At 40.5% G+C, this 20,908-nt stretch overlaps 1 protein-coding gene across 1 annotated transcript in view; it reads left to right on the top strand.

The window, feature by feature from the left end:
- The window catches only part of GPR141 (G protein-coupled receptor 141), a 41,016-nt gene extending 22,561 nt beyond the window's left edge, over window positions 1–18,455 (top strand). The window contains exon 2 of the mRNA XM_040964669.1: window positions 17,302–18,455. Coding sequence (XP_040820603.1) covers window positions 17,302–18,233 — 932 coding nt within the window. The 3' untranslated portion in view covers window positions 18,234–18,455. The remainder of the gene's footprint in view (window positions 1–17,301) is intronic.
- The last annotated feature ends 2,453 nt before the right edge of the window (window positions 18,456–20,908 follow it).

The raw sequence follows: 20,908 nt of genomic DNA, 5'->3' as shown, positions 1-20,908 counted from the left end.
AATGCAAATTCAAAGTATCATCTGAGAATCAAGGCAAACTCCTTCAGCTGTGAATCTGGACAAAAGGAAGTTTCAGAAAGCAGGGCGTGACGCAAGCAAGGTACACATTTCCATTCCATACGAAACGAAGCAGGCAATAGAAAGGAGGAACCAGCCCAAAGCAAGGACGGGAAGCAACACAGCAAACTCAAAACCAGAGAGACGTGTGAGTCCAGCAGCCTGGCCACACAGTGGTGGACATTCCGTCCCCCTTTGCACCTCGACCCTGGAGCTCTGCTACAGGCCAATTCACACAGGCGATCGGCAGGCCCTATATCAGGGGTTCTGCCCCACAATGGGTCCCTGCTTGTCCCCAGCTCTACCCTTATTTTTCTAATCCACACGGAGGCCCCAGCCCTGGCTGCTCTCTGCCCACCTGGCTGTGCTCTGAGGCTGCACGCTGACGTCGGTGACGTGTCTCCACTTACCTGGCAGGTTGCTCTCAGCTTTCCTCAGCAAGTGTCTCATGTTTCTGGTGCCTTGGCCTCTCTAGGGTCCTCACTGCAGCTTCACTGGACATCTTGCCTTCTGGGGGCTCCCACCCTGCAGCACAACTCTGCCTGGCCTCCCAGGCTTTTCTCAGGAAGCTTGAGCCAAGCCGCTATGCCCCGCAGCTCTTGATTCTGCGCAATTGCAAAAGCAGCCCCACCTGGACCATGCTGCGATCTGCCTCCAATACGAGCTACACCTGCATCCATGGAACCAAGGCACTCCGTGGGTGCTCTGCAAGCTGAACGCAGGGCAGACACCGGGTGGCGCTTGCGAGAATGCCCTGGGGTGTCCTGCAGGGCTTTCTGGCCTTGAACATCTGGACAATCCTGCAGTTTCTCACGGATTCGTGATTTCTTTTACTAATGTGAATCTTTCAAGCAAGCAAGTTTTCTACTTCAATCTCTTGTCTAAAACAACCTTTCTCTTTGCTCCTTCTCAGGCCAGGCTGTGGAGTTTGCAATCTTTCTGTTCTGCTCTTTTTTTGCTCTTCATTCTCACTGTAAAGCATGCTCACAGCTGCCAGTGCCTGCGTTGCAGCCCGGACACTTCCTTGCCTTTGAAATCTCTTCCGTCAGAGCACCCCGAGCACTGGCTCTAAGTTCAGTCTTCCACCTCCCAGGACAGGTACACTGTACAGCCAGGTCCGTTGCCATGGGGGAAAAACAGGGGCCTGAGAAGCAATTCCCGATGGAATCCTCATTCTCATCTGGGACCTCAGCGGTATGATCATTCCTCCTGGTTGCCAAAGCGCCTAGCATTCTAAACTTCCTCCAGCTGGCTGCCCCAAACTTTCAACCATTTCTGCTAAGCCAGTTCCAAGAGCTCCTCACATCTTCAACTGTAGTCACAGCAGCATCCCCAATCCTGAAAACCAATTTTCCATATTAGCTTGCCATCACCATAACACAGGCTACTGATGAAGACGGTTTATTTTTGCCTGACGGTTTTGGAGGCCAATATCGTGTGCCTTCCCCTACTCCCAGGCAGAGTGAAGCTGAGGGTGGCAACATATGTGTAGGAAGGATTAACACAGTTAGCCAGGTTGCAGAAGTAGAATTTCACAAATGCAAAACCCATCTTATCATCAATCTTATCAACCTCTACATACTTTTTTTTGCATTTGTAAAACCAAACACTTTCATCTTTTAACTTCAGAGTTTTATCATTTGTGTATGGTATATTTGAAATGCTGTATCAATTATTTTGTACCTTTACTAGGTACAAGAAGGCTCACTTGTGCACAGGCAACACCATAGAATGACTACTAGGCATGCAGCGTATACAGCATGGACACACTGGACAAAGAGATGACTGATACCTTGCACAAGGGGGACAGCACTGCTTGAGATTTCCTGAGTTAGTAAGAGTGACTTGCAATGGAACTATGGAAATCAGAGCTATTGAGAAAGGAAGCCTTTGGACTAGGTCTGGCCTGTGTGAGGCCTCTTTCCTGAGTGTTTACATAAAGATATTCATCTTACATGTTGTTTTTCTGGTTGGGAGGTTGGATAGACTAAGTCAACCAGGTGGTGTTGAGGATGACAAGAGAATGACAACAGTGTGGGGCACTCAAGAATTCCACAGACAATATCCATGGAGTCAGCATTTCCTGAGAACAAAACACAATTTCTGGCCAGCAAGAAACTTCTCTGGAAGCATGGAGGACAAACATTAGCAGAAAACATACCAAAATCTTCTACAGTGGAAAAATCCCGATCATCCAATTTTTTTTAGTCTTTTTTTTTTTTCCAGTTGCTTCTTTTATGATAAGATTGCTTTAGGGGGAAAAAAAAGTCATAAATTCTGAGAAAAGGAAATAAAGCCCAATAACAATCAGGAGGCCATCATGGAGCAGGGGTGTAGAGGGAAGAGGGTCCCCAAAGTGAAGTTCGGAATTCACAGCACACTTCAGAACCTACAGATCTGCACATCTGTGCAACGCTCTCCCAGCCTCACAGATGGCTTCTTAGTCTGGAGAAAACAGGTGGCAAAACAGGTGCCTGGGGAGGGGCCTAGGGCCTTGTGGCTCTAGATTTGTACACACAGTTTTAGCCTCCTGGGGCTTAGCTCTCAGCTTCCACTTCCTTTATAGGTAACCAGAAGTCTTGCCACCACTAGTTATGAAGTCAGCAAAGCTTAACTCCTTAAGGGATGGCAGAAATTGCAGTGCAAGCCCAGAAGGCTGCTGCTTGGTTGAGGCTAAAATTGATTTTTTGATAAGTGCAGCAGCAGCCTGGAAACTGCCTGAGCCAGCATTTTTCCCATTTACAGCCAGAGACCCAGGCGGTTCTTCTCAGATCTAAGAAATAGAATGAGTGAAGGAAGATAATTGTGAGGGTCAGCAGGGCTGAAGGAAAAGGGAGAGATTTTTGTTATGCTGTTTAGAAATATAATTCCTTTCCAATAGATTTCCTGAAGTTGATATTTGTTTCTGTTGTTTTCCCATCATATTTCTGCCATTTTTCAGACACATTTTCTTTTCTTTTCTTTTTTTAAGCTACTCTGATAGTGTCCTTAATGTGAAAGCTGATATCTCAGGTCTTTACTGATTTTATTTTGAATAAAATATAATTAGCTTTTCCATACAAGTGATTCAAGAGATCATTTGTATGTATTTTTTTTTCCAGCAAAAATAGCAAAATGTAATTTGATCCAGTAATAGCTCAATGGTGTGTGTGTGGCAGGGGGTGGGGGGGCCTTTAGCCAGAACAATCTGTTCTGCTGGTTCTCCTGGGAGTTGGACACTAACATGGCTCCTAGCTGGGGACCACGTGGGGAGGGTGGTGGGAGTGTGTTGTGGGCGTTAGACCTAGCTCAAACCATGGTTGCAACCTGCTGATGCTGCCTGCCACTTCTCTGGGGTCCCTGGAGCTCTCCTCTAGTTTTGTTGAGAACTTGTCCTGGCCTGAGGTTCAGCCAGTGACAACTCTGATTACTTACCAAGGTCCTAAGTGTAATGGGGGCATTAGATGCTGTGAACTTGGCCTTTCACTCCAACATGGGACCCTCCAGGATCTCTCCTGGTGAGGGCAGGGGGAGGGCTGGGAGATGCGTGTATGTGAGGGGGGTGCAGCAGGTAGAGGAGGGAGGGGGTGTTTATTGGGATGGAGAGGGTTTGGACAAGGATAGGGAAAAAGTGAGAGGGCAGTGATGATAAATATCATGAAGATACTGACTGAGGCAGAGCCTGCCCCATTGTCCTGAGTGCTCAGGAGGCTGCCTTGAGGCTCGCACCGGCTGAGGACACAGCAGGAAGAAAGAATTCTGGGCTGGAGTGAGCAGCCAAGAGGGATCAGGTGTTTACCCTGACACCTGGCCACCCAGAATTCCAGTCACTGGCACAAGGTGTGCCCAACTGTGAGATGTCCCCTTCTCTGCTCTGCCCTGACAAGATGAAGTCACTTGCACTACCCATCCTGTGTGAATTTTTTGTTCAAACAGCTTCTCTTCCCTCATAGCTCAGGATCAGACCAAACACAACCCACCACCTCCCTCCAACCTCCTTTTCAAATAATGGCTTTATAGCAGTGTGACTCAGCAACCATACAATTCACCCTCTCACATGTACAATTCAGCCGTTTTGAGCATATGCACAGAATTGAAGTCACAGTTTCTCTATTTTACAGGTAAAAAAAAGGAACAAAATCACTTATGCTGAGTATAGGTCAGAGATTTCTGGATTCTTCGTGTCTTTTGTTTTAAAAGTAGGTCTATGTACCAGATTTGATGGTTTGTTTTCTGCTTTCTTTTTCCTCCATGTCTTTGCTTGGGTTGATTAGCTTTGCTGTATTGTGTTTTTGCTTCTCAAGACTTGTAAGTCACATATCCAACTCTGGTTCACAAAATCATTTTCAGTCTTTGGTTAGCTAGGGTTTTTCTTCCTCATTAAAAATAAAAGCCTTAGCCCACAGCATCTCCTTTTTATTTTCTATATTCCCACCATGTTAAAAATCAGTGAGTTTTTTCATTTTGTGTTTATTAACACCTTAGATTTGATTGTGTCTTTTTAATATGACTTACATGCTATAATTTTGATATTCCAAATATCTTCCCCTTTTAACTTTCTTTTTTCATTTAGATGGAATATACACTAATAATTTAGACAGAAGCTAAGAACGGTAAACTTTACGAGTATTTATCAGAAAATATCTTTTCTCACCTTTCAACCTCTTTTAAAAACAGATTTATTTTCCTTATGTACTTGAAAAGCAAAGTGATAGAGAGAGGGACACACACAAACACCCCCCACCCCCATTCACCAGCTAAAACCTCATGTGCCTAGTCTGCCAGCCCAAAGCCAGGAACCAGAACTCCAAGCAGGTCTCCTATAATGCTGACAGGGACCAAGGCACTTGGAACATACTTTGTCTATTTCTCAGATTAGCACAGCAGGATTAGAAGTATAGCAGGAAGAAATCCAACCTGTGCTCTGAATCGGAATGAGGGCATCCCAAGCAAGGGCCTAGCCTGCTACACAGCACTGCTCCATCTCCTATCTCGAATGCTGGCTTGGTTGAAGACATAATTCCAAACTACATATAATTTTTTCAAAACCATTCAGACCTTTTCCAGTGTTCAATATGTCAAAATTCTGATGCCAATTTATTTCTAGTTCCTTTATAGACTATGTTTCTATTTTTTCCACTATGGGAATTTTTAGAGTCTGATTTCATTCATTCAGCAATTATGTATTGTGAGCCTATCATGGGCAAAGTAATTTTCCATATATTAGAGGTAAAAATGTGAACAAAGCAAATGTTTGTCCTTAGTTGCTTGAATTCTAGAAGGAGAAGCAAGAAGGTGTACCAATCAGTAAAGCACACGGATGTCTTGATGTGTGCTATGGGAAATTATAAGGCACGGAAGGCGTGTGAGTCATGCTGAGTAGGATGGCCAACTGTTGACATGTCAACTAAGAAAGTCAGGAAAAAAGTGCTGAAGCAGTGACCTGAGACCGGAGACATGAAAGGCACGAGGGAGCAAGCTGTGCACATATCTGGGGAAGACCCCTGCCAAAGAATGAATTTCATGGGCCTTGAGGTAGGAGCATACCCTGGGATGACTGGAAAAAAGCAAGGAGTCTTCATTTGAACTGGGTGTATTTGTGTCAAAGGAGGGGAAACAGTGGGAAGTGAGAACAAAGAAAGACTCAGAGGAGAGCTTCCCTCCCAAGGAGACTACTGGTTCCTTCCAAATCGTGATTTGACTCTGAGTAAGATGAAAAGCCATTGGAAGGCTGCAGTAGGAAGAATGGCATCTCACTTAATTTTGAAAGGTTCCTCTGGCTGCTGGCTCGGAAGTAGACTGTTGGGAAGACAGGAGTGAAATGAGGGAGCACTCACTAGTGTAATTATCACAGTGAAAGACGGCGTAACTTGAATCACACTTGTAGCAATGGACATTGTGAAGAGCAGACCAACCCTAGGTTTATTTTATTTAATTTTTTTGTAGCCTTTAAAGTTAGAAATAATTTAGCATATAGAACCTTTACAAAAAGGTTTTAATACTGTGAAGAATATCAACCTTCTCTTCACCAAGAGTTTTCAACTATAATGTTTACCATGTTAGCCTTTTCCTTTTCAGACAAATATTCTATTTTTTTGCAACCTTTTGTGAATAAATTGAAGGTACACACTTTATTTCTGTGGCATACAGTTCCTACACTAAGCAGGCTTGTTCTTAAAGATAGGCTGTTTCTGGTAACTGCATACAACAGGAAGATCAGGAAAATAACAATGATGCAACTCTATTAATCAGCAGATTTTGTTAATATTTTGCCTACTATATTAGCAATAGGCTTTATATGAAAGTTGGAATCCTATGTGAATTTTTACAAAGCAATGAGAAGAGTGGATGAAGAGTGGAGGTAAACTTTTGAAGACAAGGAGGAATCAGGGTTGAGTGTTATGTTTCTACCCAAGAAACTAGGTGAACTATAAAATGGAAAATGGCGGTATTGTTACCTGAGACTGGAAGGACTTTACAAGGAGCAAGTGTACAAACAAGTCTAGAGGGCGGTGAAGAAAACACAGGGGTCAGCTTTGGATAAACTGAGTTTGAGGCACTGATTGGATATCCATGTGGGTATGCAAATTTTCTCCTAAAAATTCCATCCTTATGTGTCCACTCTTCAGCTCAGTCATCTTTATATAAAAATTTCAACTTCCTATTTATCTGGCCATTTGAAACCATTTGCTGATTCTGTTTAATATCAGAACTTCTGGTCTTTCTCTACATGTTTCTTAGGTTTTCCTTTAAATGTTCGACCTCTTGATCTTTCTGTTGTTGTTCTACCTGTGCAAACATCCCTGAACATTTATTTTTACTGGAAAGTAAAATATGCATAGAGAAGGAGATACGAAGAAAAAAATCTTCCATTTGTTGGTTCATTCCCGAATTGGCCTCAATGGCTGGAGCTGAGCCGACCTGAAGCCAGGAACCAGGAGCCAGGAGCCAGGAGCCTCCTGCAGATCTCCCAAGTGGGTAAAGTGTCCAAAGACTTTGGGCCATCCTCTGCTGCTTTTCCAGGCCACAAGAAGGGAGCTGGATGGGAAATGGAGCATCAGGGACACAAACTGGCACTCTTATGGGATCCTGGCTCATTCAAGGCGAGGACTTTGGTCACTAGGTTACCATGCTGGGCCCTTTCCTGAACATTTTTATAAGCTTACTGATTGTGTCATTTGGCTAATTTTTTTGTCTCAATAGCAGTGAATCTTTTTTCATATCATTTACTTGTCTCCAAGGGCATTTAAAGTTACCTCTTCCTATTCATTCCTTCAGTCAAGTAACTAGTTTCCTGGTTATTTTGTCTGAAGAACTAGTTGCTTATTGTGTATTTGTTTTTCAAAAATGTTCAGTGATCACACATTGTCTTTGTTATCATATTTAAAATGAATACACTATCATTTGCTAATGACTGTATTGAAACACGTACCTTCCAACCCCAGAATTTTCCTTTCTTTGTTTGCTTAGTGTGGATACAAATTCTCTTAGTATCAATTTGCATCAGTCCTCATCCATTTATACTTGATGAATGTAACAGTCATTTAATGATAGCACACTTTGTATTTTACTCTTTTCCAACTCTTCATCCTATCTCCCAAATAAGCATTTGAAATGCAATCATTAAACTTTCACTTGATACTCTAAAATTCTCTGCTTCCCCCCATAATTTTCAGGGTATACAGGAAATCTTTGGAGCAACACTATGCTGTGTATTTTGCAAGCCTCATTTACAGACATTCCTCAGTTTTCTGCTAATTTATCACACCTGTCAGGAATATTAAACTCTAAGTAATTCCCAGAATATTCATACAAGCTCTTGTTCAGATTCGAATGACATCAGATGCTTAATAAGTGGACTGAGAACTCTCAAACTGCATCATAGCTGTGCTTCTGCTTAGACAGGGGAAAGTTTCCTGGTGCCTGAAGTCTACATATTCACTGCGATGTGGATGGCTTCATATTTTGTAGAGTGCTACACATTTTTTAAGGCTCTTATAGTGCAAGATCTTCTCTAATGTGACTATACCATGAGTTCCTAACAAAACAGACACAGAAATCACTTTCATGTGTTATTTTGACCCTGGGGGTATGCTGTTTCCACTGGTTATGACTACTGAGGCTCAAAGAAGGTTGCAAGCAAGGTATCAGGAAGGGAACTAGAAAAGTGCAGACAATTACAACCCAACCTCAGGCAAATCTAAGGAGTTCCCCTGTGTGTGGGTTGAGGTTGCAGCAAGACTAGAAGAAATGCAAGCAGAATGGGGTGTCCTGGGGCTGTGGTGGGAATGGGGAGAGTCTGATTTAGTGCTACAGACACCTGCAACACTCACCTGATATGTCTGCTCAGTATGTCTATGCCTACTGAAGACAATGGAGGACAGAGACAGTTTCTAAGACAAGAAATAAAATAATTTATGATGCAATTTGAACTTCAGTCCAGGAGCCTAACTATACATATGGGGTTTTCAGAGAACAACGACCTGGAAGGATGAAAGGGAACACTCCAGGAATGACAAGTAAGTCTGGAGGGCATAAGATGAGGATGAAGGAGGAGGATCAAGGGAGGAAGTGTGCTTTGAAATATAAGTTGGGAGCAGATTGTAAAGGACTTACATGACATGGTGGGAATTCAGACTACATTCTTACTTATAAAAAAGACCAAAGCAGGGTTTTAAGTGGGAGGATGAGAGAAGGCATGGGATGGTTGGAGCTTGAGGTAAAGCCTCATGCTTGACTACCTAGGGTCAATCACAAAGGAAAGAGGTTCCCGACCAAGACAAAATGTCTGTGGACATCAAGAAAGGCAGGTGTGCTGCCTTGGGAGAGTTCTTTCTGGCTCCGTTGCTATCATCCATCTGTGGTCCTGTTAGGAAATGTTTAAAAATTCAAGGAGAGGAATTACTGAAACAGGGTTAGAAGGGACAACAGGCCTCCACACAGTATTTTGAGAAAGTCTAAGAATGTCTGTGGAAATGTCTAAGGGGGAGAGCTAGGAGACCTGGATGCTGATTTCACAGCACAAGACTCTCAAGAGCACTGACACCAGGCAAAATAGTTTAGGGCTAGAAAATATGCTGACGGTAGAAATCTAATAGCATTAAAGAATCAATGTTGGTAATGTTGCTTTCTGAAGAATCTTCTGGCTCCTTGTCTATAATGGATTGTCTCCATGGCAGCAGACATGATGTCCCTCACAGTCTTTCAGGTCTTTCAGGGACTTCAGCAATTCATATTGTATTAGGATAGTCTGCTGGGTAAAGGATTCAAGCATTTGCATCATTTACAGATGAATACTTCAACCCAGGAAAATGCAAATGCTTGCCAGCTCAAGGTCTGGAAGCCACAATGGGACCACTGGCTGGGACCCCCGAAAAATTATGTTGCTTTTTATCCTCTTCTATTCCTTATTCTTTGCTTTTGTAATTTATCTCCTTTTTCTTCTGTCTTATGGAAGTATCCCTTGTTCGTGAATTCATTGAATCATCACAGATATACAAGCTCCCTTCCATAGACCACACACAGACTGAATGTATCCATTATGTCTCACTATAATGATCCAGCATGAGGTGAATATTGCCTGCTTTCTAGCCTGTCTCTATTTCCTCATAAATGTTTGTGTCTCAATGTTCAAGACAAATTTCACAACCTGAGCCAGAATATTTGGAAATCCAAATGCTTCATCTAAACTTGACATATCCAGAAAGAGCAGAGCCTTTGTTTAATCAGAGATGATATATTTCTTATCTGCAAACACGTGTTTAAATTCAGATGGCCAGTTCTGCATATAGCACACTTTAAAGCCCTTAGTCATGGTGACTGTGGGTCCTGGCTCAATTGTTCCAGGTCCCCAAGTCCTGGCCGTGGTGCTTGTTTTGTGGTGCTTTCCATTACAGCTCACTGCATCTTAAACTTTCTCCCAGGTTTCCCTCAAACTCAGGAGCTACTATCATGAAGAAGCTGTTACTCTGAAGTTAGGCACTATAAATATTTCTGAGCAGCATTTGTTTTGGGTGTGCATTGGCAACCAGGATATTTCCTCTCAAGGTTTTAAGCTTTAAACTCCCCATTTTGTGCAGAAGTTTGACATTGCAGACAACTTACCATAAGAGATACAGTAATTGCCACATCAGTGCACATATCATATTGTAGGTTCAAATAGACATGTATGTTGTAGTTGAATTTATACTATGTTATGTTGCATTATTAATAACCATTGACAAAAATTTGATCTGTAAGATAAATATGACTCTGCCAATATAAAAGTTCAAATGAAATTTGTCTGAATGCTTCAACTTTAATTCAGAGTATGCAATTCTTTTTCTAAAAAAAAAAAAACAAGATAGAAGCATGTGTTCATTTATCTGAAAGAGTTATAGAAAAGGACAGCAGCGAAAGAGAAATATCAGCCATCTGTCTTCACTCCAAAGATGGCTACAATGACTAGGACAGGATCAAAACCAGGATCCAGGAGCTTCTTCCAGGTCTTCCATGTGGATTGCAGTGGCCCAAACACTTGTCCCATCATCAGCTTTTCCCAGGGCACTAGCAGGCAGTTGAATCACAAATGGGGTATCTGGAACGGAAAGCAGCATCCACACAGGGAGCTGATGTCACAGGTGGCAGCTCTACCTGCCTCACCACAAGGCACCCCGAGAACACAATTCTTTAATGTAGTAGTAACAAAAAGATGTTTTTGGTTTCATTTGTTCATCTCTTCTCATGCATCAGAAACTAGGTTGGTGTGAACATGCAGCAATGACACTGTACCCACAGGAAGGGTGGTGGCTGTAGAATTAGCTGATTTGCCATTATGCTCAGTTAAGGCAAGGCATGCACATGGGGAAATGAATTGTCTGAGAAAAAGAGGAGAGAAAACATTTTCAAGTAAACCTGAAATTCCCATCAGTCCTCAGAAGTGTATTATCCCATGCACACAAAAGTACTTCTTATGTGCATGTATTCCTTATTTCCTCCCAGGAAGAAATGGAGTCCAAATCCCTACCCTGTCTCTACTACTGCTTGTGAATGTCAAAATAGTTAACTGTTCCATTTTGTTTATTGTTCCTCCTTTGGCCTCATGCCAGCACTTGCCTGGTTTTCTTTTTTCTTTTTTTAATTTACATTTTATTGGAAAGTCAGATCTATAGAGAAAAGGACAGAGAGAAAAATCTTTCATCCATTTGTTCACTCCCCAAGTTGTTGCAGTGGCTGGAGTTAAGCCGATCTAAAGCCAGAGCCAGGAGCCAGGAGCTTCTTCCGGGTCTCCCATGCGGGTGCAGGCTCCCAAGGCTTTGGGCCATTCTCTACTGCTTTCCCAGGCCATAAGCAAGGAGCTGGATGGAAAACGGAGCAGCTAGGACATGACTCAGTGCCCAAATGGGATCTGGGCACATAAAAGAAGAGGACTTTAGCCACTAGGCTACTGGACTGGGCCCTTGCCTGTTTTTCAAAACCTGGTGAGTCATCTTAAGGGATAGAGTACTCAACACAGAGAGTAAAGTATAGTTCAGAAGGGAAAATAAAGATCAAGTTCTTTAAATACAGTGGCAAAGAGGAAGGTTTTTGTTGTTGTTGTTGTTCTGTTTTGCTTTTAAGTGATATACTTGAGGTAGAAAGAACTGTGTAATCTTTGCTCTTTTTTCTCTTCGCATTATTAGGCCAATCAGAATCTGGCTTGTTGCAAGCAATGTGTAATGATAGTGTGCCCTCAGAAGGTAGCCTGAGAGAGTACATGACACCATTTAGCCAAAGAGTCATTTTGACTGGACCAAATGACAGGATAGAGAAGCTGCAATCTGAAGCAAACCACTTGTGAAGTCTTGTACAACTTTCTGAATGTCAGTCTGCACAAGCCATTGAGTCAGCAACTGGAAAAACACCAGGGCCCAGTGTCTGGGTAGGTGTTTAGAGACAAGTGGGGTCAGGGATCTTAAAAACTGAGATTATAAAACAGGAGCAACAGATAGGTTAAGAAGATGATGACAGCCCCTGCTTAGGTAGACAGCACTGCTAAAGGAAACTGGTAACAGAATGTGGGCAAAAGAGAAGAACAAAACTTTTTATAAGAACTGGAAGGACAAGGTTGGAAGAGCAAAACTGCTCATGCAAGATCTCCTTCAATGTGGGTTAGATCCTTCCAGGCCAGCAGTCACCGGCTGTTTCCAAACTTAAACAAGAACAGAAGGATGCTCCAGACTGAAAATGAAATAGATGATCAGAAAACTACACACCCAAAATAGAATTCACAAAAGAAAATAACCATACAATCCAGAACTGAACATATTTCACACACAATATCTGCAACCTGTTAGTTTGTTTAGCAGCTCTCTGTGTTATTCAGTGCAGAGAGGAGTCCTGAGAGAGGATGATCCTAGTATCCAACTGGTGGCAGAAAGAGGGAGAAAGGAATACAGAATTTGAGAAACCATGACAGTGTCTAGCAGAATTATAGCAGAAATCTGGGAGGAAAGAAGAGAATGGGACAAATACTTGCAGGAGTAATGCTGAGAAATTCCCTGAAGTGACTAAAGACATGAACCCACAAATATAAAAAATAATAAGCCTAAAGCCAGGATGAGCAGAGAAAAAAATTTAACAAAATAAAAACCACCCACATGCAAATCACACCAAACATAAAGGAAAGATCATCATAAAGTTAAAGACCCACAAGCTTCATAGAAGCAAAAGCTTAACAGTAGCAACAAAAGTCACAATGATGAAAGCCAGTCGCTGACACAGTGACATCTTTAAAGTATAGAAAGGAAATGCCTACCTGCTTTTTTTTGATATCTGCTTTTAGTAGATATTTACAAGGGAAATGAAACACTCTTAAACAATCACACATATGCACACACTGTCCAAGAAAGATCATCCTAAGAATTGTCACAGCTCTTGCCAATGATCTAATCTCTCCACACATGGCTAGCCTTCATTTGGCTCACCTATGCAAAAACATTTGTGATGTCAGATCACACAAACAAAGCTACATATGAGCACTGTGGCTAGAACATGTCCAAACAGGAAAGGCTGGGCCAGAAAAAAAATAGGATGGATGATGAGTGAGCTATGGTGTGCTGTAAACCAAGTAAAAGGAATGAGAGATTTAAAAAAAAAGAGGAAAGAACAACTTTCCTTTTTTCAAAGATTAGGGTGGCTATTAAAAACCAGATTTATTAATTTATTTAGTTGAAAGGCAGAGTATGAGGAACAGGAGAAAGAGTGATCTTTCTGCTGCTGGTACACGCCTTAAATTATCTGGTCTGGGTCATGCTGAAGTCAGGGGCCAGGAACCAAATCCTGTCCTACCATGTGGGTGACAGCAACCCAGTTTCTTGAGCCATCTTCTGCTGCCTTCCCAGGTGCATTAACAAGAAGCTGGATCAGAAGTAGAACAGCCAGGGCTTGAACCAGGATTCTGATAAGGTATACCAGCATCAGGAGCAGCAGCTTATCGCACTGCACCACAACAACCAGTCCCAACATTCAAGACAATATTGACATACAGATCCAAAGGTCTGTAAGGCCTCTGTTTCTTATGTGAAGATCTAGAAACTAGGGCTCAGAATATCCAAAACGGATTTCTGCTATACCTGAGAGAGAGAGAGAGAGAAAGAGAGAGAGAGAGAGAGAGAGACAGAAACAGAGAGGAGAGAGAGAGAAAGAGAGAGAGAGAGTGTGTGTGTGTGTGTGTTGTGAGACTTTAGAAAGTTTTGATCAAAGGACTTATCCTGTATAGAGTTAAGTTTCTTTATTTAAAATTCAGTAGAATAACAGATTAAATAACTCACAGGACTGGTGTCGGGGCTAAATTAGATAAGAAAATGGAGAGGCTAAGCTATAAGACAGTCTAGCATACAGGTGTTTAACATGAATTTCTCATGTTTGAGAGAAAACATAGAATATGATAACAATAAAAAAGAAGACTCAAGACAAATGATATTCCTTTATTTTCTTCTTTCACAAGTCAATTCCTACTAGGTCAACAAGGAAACGAGCAGAACCCATCGTGGCACATCCGCTCCTGACAGTATCACTGTATGTCGCCTCCATGGAGCTACTTGCCTTCAGAAAAAAATGAAAGGCAAGTAGAGAGATCACACATCATGCAGAACACATAACAACGTAACCTTTACACTATGCATAAGAAAGTTCTAGTCAAATTGACCACAATTTCTTGAAATTGTATTCCATGCCTATAAAAATCAGAGATTTTCTGGGATCTGGTTATTCTATTTTTATTATTAAACAGGTTTAATAAGGCATCAATCATATTCTAGAAAATCCACCAAATTTCAAGAGGACAATTTGATGAATTTTAAAATATGAGTAACCACAATGGCAACCAGTATGACATGAATCATTCCCATCACTCCATGAGTTCTCCTGGCACTATGGAGACCAATTCATTCTCATAAAGCCATACAGTACGTGAACTTTGTGGCTAACATCTTTTATTTAGTACAGTTTGTCTCAACATATTTTTGAAATCATTGTCTCCCCTAAAGAGCCCTTTGATTTTTTTTATATTTGTCTCTCCTCCTTTATAAATTTAATACCACAGATATATTTGTATAACTGCTATTACATTGTATTATGATTATATCTGGGACACAGAGTTTTCCACACCTCAGCAATAACTATTTTTTCCAATTAGGGGAAAGGTTGCCTCACTGAGTATATACAGGTTTCAGTGTAGTGTTTAATGTTTTTGTTAAGTATTTGTTTATTCACTTGACAATCAGAGTAACAGAATTGGGGGCTGGAGAGGGATTTTCCATCTAGAGGTATACTTCCCACAGGGCTGTAATGGCCAAAGCTGGTCCAAGCCTTAAGCCAGGAGCCAGGAAGCTTCATCTGGGTTTCCCCATGGCTAGTAGGGGCCCAAGCAGGTAGGCAACCACACACTGCTTTTCCCAGGCCAACAGTGGCCAGGACAAGAACCGGCACCCATATAAGATGCTGGTATTGCAGGGAGCAGCTTTACACAATAAGCCACAAAGCTGACTCCAATATAATGATTTTTGAGATTCATCAACATTATGTGTGTTCAAAGCTGATTCATTTTTCTTAGTGATAATACTGTATGAAAATAACTCCAAATTTCATGGAAAATTAAAAGATAAGTTTATTTGGGCACAAAACACTTTTTAAAAAAAGGTTCATTGATTTATTCAAAAGAGTTAAAAGGACAGAAATCTTCTAAATAGCTGTGATGGCCATTACTGGATCAGGACAAAGCCAGGACTTAGGAGTTTCATGTATGTCTCTCAGAGGGATAGCATAGGCCCAAGTGCTTAGACCACCTTCTCCTGTTTTTTCAAGAACATTGGCAGGGAACGTATACTATGTGAAGTAGCCAGGACATGCACCAGTGCCCATATGTGATTCCAGCATTGTAGACAGTAGCTTAATTCACTATGCCACAGTGCTGATCCAGTACAAAACAATAATGAAATCTATGCACATAAAAGCTCTTTAAAAAGCTCATGGAAAATGCATGTTAAAAAGTATGAGTGATTACATTTTTGAAAAGTATTTTATCTAACTTTTGATTAATGTGTAACATGCACATTTCATGGAATGTAATGCAGTATTTCATAATGAAAACAAAAAAGACAGTCAATTTTGTTATCTTTTGTGTGTGTGTATAATCATTATTGTAAGCAATTACCCCCACTACATTGTGGAACGTTAGAATTTATTTCTTCCATTTAACTATGTTTTGGTACTTTTATCCAACCACCCTCCCTTCCTTTCTCCACCTTTACCAATATCTAGTAATCACTGTTACACCAAAATAAACTTATTTTTCTATTTCCATTTTTCATAAACTTTTGAACATACCCTTATGCTTTATGAGGGAATATTCAAGTAATGAACTAGAATAATGCAAATGTGTTACAAGGTCAGGTACTGGGTGAATAATTGTTACTATTCTTCCTCATTTTGAGTCTCCCTCATGTCAGTGAACAGACACCTAATAATACAATTGTACAAATCAGATTTCTGCAAATGATCAAGACACTTAACCTTTCCTATATCCCATTCATCAAACCTGTCAATTTAATCTCTGGATTATTTTTGGATCTGGTGTCAAGGGATGAGATTTTTTAGCTGTTAATGTGCAACATGCTAGACATATAAGGAAATTCTTTAACTTAAAAGAAATGGAAAGCTATTGAAGAGATTTCAATAGGAAAAGTGACATGACTTGATTTGTGGAATTAGAAGACTATCAAATCTGTTCCAGTAAACAGCGAGCTAGCATTTGAACAAGGTTGGAACAGCAGTATAGTGTCTGGTTTGTAGCCCTGGCTCTGCTCCTGGTTCCAGCGGCTGATGTGCAGCCTGGGAGGCAGCAGGTAATGGCTTGGGTTCCCACACCCCTCGCTGGAGGCTGGATTGAATTCCAGGCTCCTGATTTGGACTGGCCAAGTCCTTGAAGACAAGAACATCTGAGGAGTGAACTGGTAGATGGGTGTGTGCTCTCTCCATGTCTCTGTGTTTGTTTCCATCTCTCTGCCTTTCAAATAAACAAACGAATAAGTAAATAAAAATTTGAAATAACATAAGAAATGAATGAAAATTGTTTGAGAAGATGTTCTTTCACAAGTTCACAAGGGTTCTTTTATTGATTTTGTGAGGTGTTTAGGTGACATGCTGCATTTCAGGGGGTCAGTAGGAAGAACATAGCCAAATCTCACTGCTGGATTATGCTATAATTGTAGTGAAAATCTCAGATAAACCTTTCTATTACTACTTACTGCCTTGATTTAGCTGCATTTTTGTAAATAATAAATATCTTCAATGAATTGATTATGAATATTCTCATGTTATTTGCTAATAAGGGAGTGATCTGTGTATATTTTTATATAAAGATAATTGTTAGCACCATGGATCCACTTATCCTTGCAAGTGTCTGGCAATATTTTTTGCTGGTTACTTTAGTACCCACATCCATGAATCAGTTCCAGATGTCATACAATCCCCTGAAAACATACACAAATGCTTTTGTCCACAGATACAGATCTAGATGCCTCTGGAGCATCTCAAAGATTGAGATTTGTGTTTCATTTTTATTAAAGAATAGGAATCAATAATTTACTGTGTTCTTTGTCTAGGAAATACAAACATCCTTGGTGCATGTAGTTTACCTCATGTGGGTGTATAAATTATGAAGCCACATTGTCATACGGAGATTGAGCAAATGTCTGCAAACTTGGCCATTGTTCTGGCTGGTGTTGATGGAAGTGTCTCTTGCAGGTGACATCAGAAGCATGGCTGGCCACAATATCTCCAAGAATTCCTCTTGCAATCCTATACTGACACCGCATTTAATCAGGCTCTATTTGGTAGTGCTCATTGGAGGAGTGCTGGGCGTCATCTCCATTCTGTTCTTTCTGGTGAAGATGAACACGCGGTCTGTGACAACCACTGCTGTGGTGAACCTGGTGGTGGTCCACAGTGTTTTCCTGCTGACCGTGCCTTTTCGCTTGAGCTACCTCATCAAGGAGACTTGGACTTTTGGGTTGCCTGTCTGCAAATTTGTGAGTGCCATGCTGCACATCCACATGTACCTCACATTCCTGTTTTATGTGGTGATCCTGGTCATCAGGTATCTCATTTTCTTCAAGCGCAGAGACAAAGTGGAATTCTACCGGAAGTTGCATGCTGTGGCTGCCAGCGCTGGCATGTGGCTCTTGGTGATAGTTATCGTGGTGCCCTTGATTGTCTCTCAGTATGGAAGCCTCAAGGATTACAATGAACAGCACTGTTTTAGATTCCAGAAAGAACTTGCTCGTACATATGTGAAGGTTTTAAACTATATAATAGTCGCCATTGTCATAGCCATTGCACTAATTCTCTTGGTCTTCCAGGTCTTGATCATTATTTTGATGGCGAGGAAGCTACGTCATTCCTTACTATCCCATCAGGAATTCTGGGCTCAGCTGAAGAATCTATTTTTTATAGGCATCATCCTCATTTGTTTTCTTCCCTATCAGTTCTTTAGGATCTATTATTTGCAGGTTGTGGTACACACCAATGACTGTGACAACTATGTGGCATTTTATAATGAGATCTTCTTGAGTGTTACAGCCATCAGCTGCTGTGATTTGCTCCTCTTTGTTTTGGGGGGGAGCCATTGGTTTAAGCAAAAGATAATTGACTTATGGAACTGCCTTTTGTGTCATTAACCACAAGCTCCAGTATTCACCCATTTATACTGGAAATGAAAATGGACATTTACTGTTTGACTAAAACTGTACTGGGATCTATGAAATGTCAGAGTTCTGACCCCAGTACTTACTTTCCGCTACAGTTTCTGAAAATGCCCATACAAAGAACAGTGCCGTTGAATCTGCCTGCAGTTGCAATACTACATCACTTTCCTAAAGAATGCCTACTTGGCCCAGGCACGCAGCTTGGGTCACGAGCTCTAGAATCCATTGGCTCATTCTAAGTTCTCACATTTGGAATATGACCTCTTCTTGGGTTTTTGACTGAATTTAGACTTTTGGTCCTTTTTACTCACTTACCATTAGGCAAATTATCCCTAAGTTCAAAGACACAAACTCAGAGCTGGCACTGTGTCCCAGCAATTTAAACTACCATGTGCAATGCCAACATTCCATTAGAATAATAATTTGAGTCCCAGCTGCTCTGTTTCTGATCTAGTTTCCAGCTATGTGCTTGGTGAAGCAGAGGAAGATGTTCAGGTAATTGCTTCTCCTCATGTCTGTGCAGGAGACCCTGATGAAGTTCCTTGGTATTGGCCTGGTTAAGTTCTAGCTGATACAATCATTTGGAGAGTGAACCAGCAGATGGAAAACCTCTTTTGTCTAGTTGTCCCTCTCTCTCTATCCCACATAACTCACAGCATAGAGAAAATAAACAAATAAATGCTGATGGCTGGGGCATGGTATGAAGTGAGAAGAGTAAGGAAAATTTCTAGATTATTGTAACAGGTGGAAATTCATTCTCTAGAAATGAAGACAGAACTTGTCTTCTATTATGTTTTCCTAGACTTATCTTTTGAAAAGTCATGTATGTGTGAAGACACAGGAACCAGCTTCTTCAAAACACATTTAAAATCTTACTGAATATACCTGAATAATATGTAATCACAATTTAGAGAATATTCCTGAACCAATGTGCTGCTGGGAGTTAAAATGAATTCCTAAGGATTTTTTTTTTTCCATTTCTGGGCATGCTGGACCACAGGTTATTCAGAACATCTTTGGAAACAGAAAATAATACAGAACTCTTTAGTGTTTCCTATTACCATTAAAGTTTTATACTTTTAAATGCCTGAAAACTAGGGACGGGCACTGTGGCCACAGCAGTTAGACTACTGCTTTGCATTTCTGTTTTCTACACTGAAGTGTCCATTTAACTTTAAGTTACTGCACTTCCAACCCAGGACCTGCTGAAATACATAGAAAAGCAGCAGAAGACGGCTCAAGTACTTGGGTCCAAGCTACACATATGGAGATGTAGAGGAAACTCCTGGATCCTGTCTTGAGCTTTGCTCAGTCTTGGCCACGTGGCCATTTGTAGAGTAAAAAAGCAAGTAGATGTCTCTCTGTGTCCATCACTCTGCCTTTCAAATGAATAAATAAATTCTGAAAAATAATAGTAAAGTTTTAAAAAAATAAGACCACAGTCTTACAAAAAAACAAAAAACCTTTTGAGCAATACAGAGAAAGATCATTACTTTAGATTCTATAAGGTTAGGCTACATGATGACTGTTTTCTGATTACTGAGTGGATGAAAAAACATACTTGAAAGTGATAACAATAAATATTCAAAATGTTAAGTAACTTGAATTTTTCCTGAGCAACTGTTTACAATAATTGACTCATTGCAAATGATTTGTTGTACATTAAACTGATTTTATTTCAAGAAACTCTATTAACAGCTAGGTTGACAGTTGACATATAGGCCTGCGAGCTTTCTTATTTCTCTGTCCATACTACTTTTACCCTTAAGATTTTACCCTCTTGAAACTTTCCAAGAAACCAATATTCTTTAACATTGGATGTGTCAGACAGCCTGACATAATCAAAAGTATGACCTGAAGAGCTGAATGAATTAAGGGACTTTTTACATGATCTGTCTTCAGGATTTCAAAGTTTTTCTTAACTTATTATCACTCTTTAAATCCCACAGACACATCAGGTGAATAAAAACTGCTCTTTTAGTTTGATTACTAAATTTTAGATTAGTAAAATTCCTGAGTCATAGAATTAATTACTAGGAAGGAAAATCAGCAACAAAATCATCTGTTCCAAATTTTTTTACTGTTTTTAATTTTCACGTATCTATTATTTTTAACGTTACATTTCTTTTGTCTCTTATCTTCTTTTTCCAATTTATTTTTTCCTTGCTTTTATCCTCAATTTTTGTAAGACAGTCACTAAAACTCATAAATATTTCTGAACATTTGTAATAATTATAAAAATGTGTAAAAAAGAAACATAGTAAAATATCTAAATTTAAAATATTTATGAAAAATCATTATGCTTCTCTATTTTATATCATAGTATCTCTTATTTTATAGGTTATATAATAACCTCTTCCATATTTTAGATATGTTGAGGCTAGCTAATTACAGTTCTCTACATTATGGTATGTTATAAGGAAGGCTCTATCTCCATAGATCTTGAGAAATCCTATCTACCACATAGAAATGCAATATTGCATAGCATAACCTGTCTTACTCATCAGTATTTTGGGAATAAATAGTAAGTTTCCACTTGGCTGTTGTTTTTCTTTAACTGCTATTGTAATCAGTGTTGTGAAGGAATGGGTGTGACATGGACGTTCAGGGCTGCCATCATTATTAGTGTTTGGTGGAGACATGCCACT

This window comes from Ochotona curzoniae, unplaced genomic scaffold (genome assembly GCF_017591425.1).
Source record: "Ochotona curzoniae isolate NIBS_2020 unplaced genomic scaffold, NIBS_Ocur_1.0 scaffold_3835, whole genome shotgun sequence".
NCBI classification, from domain to species: domain Eukaryota; kingdom Metazoa; phylum Chordata; class Mammalia; order Lagomorpha; family Ochotonidae; genus Ochotona; species Ochotona curzoniae.
The sequence above is the reverse complement of the archived record's forward strand: the minus strand, read 5'-3'. Positions and strand labels throughout refer to the sequence as shown.